The sequence below is a fragment of the Gekko japonicus genome, unplaced genomic scaffold (genome assembly GCF_001447785.1).
Source record: "Gekko japonicus isolate JY-2015 unplaced genomic scaffold, Gekko_japonicus_V1.1 scaffold2023, whole genome shotgun sequence".
Classification (NCBI taxonomy): Eukaryota; Metazoa; Chordata; class Lepidosauria; order Squamata; family Gekkonidae; genus Gekko; species Gekko japonicus.
Window position 1 is genome coordinate 148,563 of NW_015168715.1, and position 3,446 is coordinate 152,008.

The 3,446-nt window shown below is 44.7% G+C and overlaps 1 protein-coding gene across 1 annotated transcript; it reads left to right on the plus strand.

Annotated features, from left to right (window-relative positions):
- The first annotated feature begins 1,548 nt into the window (after positions 1-1,548).
- Positions 1,549-2,830, plus strand: PRSS35 (protease, serine 35). Its single transcript, XM_015415565.1, has one exon. The coding sequence runs from the start codon at positions 1,549-1,551 to the stop codon at positions 2,791-2,793; it is 1,245 nt and encodes a 414-aa protein (XP_015271051.1). The 3' UTR covers positions 2,794-2,830.
- Positions 2,831-3,446: the final 616 nt, after the last annotated feature.

The following is a 3,446-nucleotide window of genomic DNA, read 5'->3' on the forward strand; positions in this document are numbered from 1 at the left end:
CAAAAACACCATTTAAAGGGTCTTTCTGTGAGCGGGGTGGGGGCTGATTTCCCAGTGGCAATTAACAGTTTGGGATTCAGGCCTGCATGCTGCTGCCCCACTCACTTCGCAGTTTAGCTCACTGGGCTGAATTTTTGAAGGATCTTTCTCCCAGCCCAGCTCTAGTGCTGAAAATGCACAGGTCTGTCTGGAAGAAAAATGTTTCAAGAAATGGAGTACAATGAGGTTAGATGGGTGAGGACAGGGTACAGGTGCACACACCATTTTCTGGTTTGGGTTAGTTGGTTTTTAAAAAGAGACCTCACCCCCACTATTCACACACATACTTTATTTGGCCTCTAAGTGGCCAAACACAAACTGGCTGCCACAGGGGCAAGGATGCTTGTAAAATGTCGGGCGGTTCCAAGCCAAATATCTTCCTACAATGGAGGTAGCTGCCTCTGAATGGGTGCTCCCTACATTATCTCCTGAGCTGTTCTGAAGCACTTTCTATGCTACAGTAATGGAAGAAAGACAGGGTCAGGTCTTTGCTTTGGGGAAGAGATGCTGCTTTGTTTCAGTTTCCAAAGAAAGGGGACGGTTTGCTGCCTGGACAGTTATAGGGAGAGCATGCCAAGCCCAGAGAGCTAACAAAGGCTGCATCCACACATAGTTGGATGGCATACGATAATTATACTGCAACAGTCATTCAAAATTGGATTGCCTTCTCCCCACAGGATAATTCACTTGTGAACTATTGCTCTAGTGCAATATCCAGCAATGTGGATGCATCCAAAGTCTGTGCCTGAAGCCAAGTTAGATGCACGACCATGCTCAGCTCTTTGCTGATCTGCCAGCTGTTAGTTAGAGACCCAAAGCCACCTGATTGTTTCTGTTCCGCTCAAGACCAATGCTCCCTCTAAGCTGTGGAGTCTTGTGAGCAAAAATTCTACTCTGTGAGCTACTGGCATTAAAGTTGTGATAGAGCCATAATTAGTTTGCTCTGGAGCCATCCTTTCTGAGCTAAGGCAGAAATGTGTGAGCTAGAGGCTAAAAAAATGTGAACTAGCTCACACTAAATCAGCTTAGAGGGAACACGGCACAAGACCCTTTGGATTTTATCCCTAAGGCAGCCAGCAGACTCCAGAAAGCACAGAGGCAGGCGCCATGTTGAGGACCACTGGTGTATTCCGTCTAATCCTAGATTCCTTATAGTTCCAAAACTAGCCTGCCATATGATTAAAAGCAAAGCGAAAAGAAAGAAAAACATTTTCATGAAACTTCCTGGCTTTTCTCAGCCAAATGAACCATGTGGTTAAATATTTATATAATGCAGAATAAAATCACAAAAATCTAAAACATAGATATTATTAATACCGATGACTGCATGAGTAGGTTTTCCTGTTCTGTTTTCTTCCCCTCCCCAGCAGTCCTGCTGATGTTTTTAACATCTTAGTAATACAAAAGTAAACAGCAGACATCAGTCTTTCTATTTAATGACTTGCTTTAATGAGCAATAATTGAACACTTTTTGCTTCTTCTTTTTCAAACAGAAAACAGAGAGTGATGATGGGTCGTGTTCTGCTATTACTACTGTTTTCCACTCCTGTCTGGAGCCTCATTAATGGAATAAATGTAGAACAAGATTTCAGCTGGCAGTTAACAAGAGTACCACGGATTGTGAAAGGGAAGACTTTGTCCCTTGAGAGCCCAAAATTTGAAGCCAGTGCCAAATTAGAGCTGCGTGGAGTATGTGGGATTGAATGCCAGCAGAGACTCCCAGGGCCACATTTGTCTGATCTTAATGAGCTGCTCTCCTATGAGACAGTCTTTGAGAATGGCACACGGACCCTGACGGAAGTGAACGTCCTGGGGGCGGAACTTGACCCAGTTGCAAATGCCACCACAAAGGTATTATCGAGACGAAAGAGGCAGGTGTATGGCACCGACAGCCGATTCAGTATTTCGGACACACGTTTTCTGACCAACTTCCCTTTCAATACTGCCGTGAAGATCTCCACGGGCTGCAGCGGCATTCTGATTTCCCCGAAGCACGTCCTGACTGCTGCTCACTGTGTGCATGATGGTAACGACTACATCAAAGGCAGCAAAAAGCTGAGAGTGGGGCTGCTGAGGCTGAAATCCAGAGGCAGTGGCAAGAAACGCAGGGGTGCCAGAAGAAGTAAAAGGGAGGAATTGGATCTCAAGGCTTACCACACAGATGCCAGACAGCTGAAGCGGGGAGTCCGCAGTAGAGCTGGCAGAAGACAAAAGGCCTCTGGGTTGGGTGAGAAGAAATCTGAGCGTAAGCCCTCCTTCCAATGGACAAGAGTAAAAAGTACACAGATCCCCAAGGGCTGGCTGAGAGATGTAACGGGGGATGTTGCAGTAGATTATGATTATGCAGTGCTGGAGCTCAAGCGCCCCCACAAGAAGAAATACATGGATCTGGGCATCAGTCCAAATAGCAAGACGATGCCTGGAAGTATGATCCACTTCTCTGGGTTTGATGCTGACCGATCTGGCCAGCTGGTCTATCGATTTTGTAGTGTGTCCGACGAATCCAGGGATCTCTTCTACCAGCATTGTGATGCCGAGTCTGGCTCTACGGGATCTGGAATCTACCTCCGCCTTAAAGAAGGAGACAAAAAGAAATGGAAGCGCAAAATCATTGCCATTTACTCTGGACATCAGTGGGTGGATGTCAACGGACAGCAGCAGGATTACAATGTGGCAGTTCGAATCACTCCCCTCAAATACGCTCAGATTTGCCTCTGGATACATGGGACTGATGAGAACTGTGCACAAGGCTGATGGCAGCTAACACAAGGTTGCCTGACTGTGCGGTGGACTAAGGACCTGCAACAATAATTGTTGAACATACATTGAGCTAGGTCTGATTTTAATTGAAAACAGCAGTTAACTTCTGATATAATGAAGAGTCAAAACAATTATACAGCATTTAGTAGTATTTTTCAACTGGGTTAAATAGAAATGACGTGCACTTAATGGTATTACAGTATTTATTGTTTTATTTTTGTGGTACATTTGGGTCATTCATGTTAAGGAAAACTAATGGCTCCTTATGTTTGCCTGCATTTTTAAAGAGAAGCATCTTCTCTTATAACTGGTCCTATTAAAATATGTGATAGTTCCATTTTCCATTTTACTTACTTTTCTCAGGGTTCTGCTCTAATAAGTGTTTTTCTATGATGCAGGTTTCAAGTTTATAAGTATATCATCTCTGCAGGACAATCCAAATAGTAATGCACCAAGGAAAGACAACTTGACATAATAGCAAACCCTAATTTGACTGGGGGATCCGTGGCTCATATGCTCAGTCTCCCCCCACCCCCCCCCCCCCCCCCGCACAGAGATCTAACGAGCAACTTCTCCTTTCATGATGAACCACAGGTTGCTGTTCCTTCCAAACCAGAAACTATAGTTCATGCTTTTCTCTAAAAACC

Coding starts and splice junctions, on each gene's coding strand:
- PRSS35 (XM_015415565.1), top strand. CDS start 1,549: ATGGGTCGTGTTCTGCTATTACTACTGTTTTCCACTCCTGTCTGGAGC.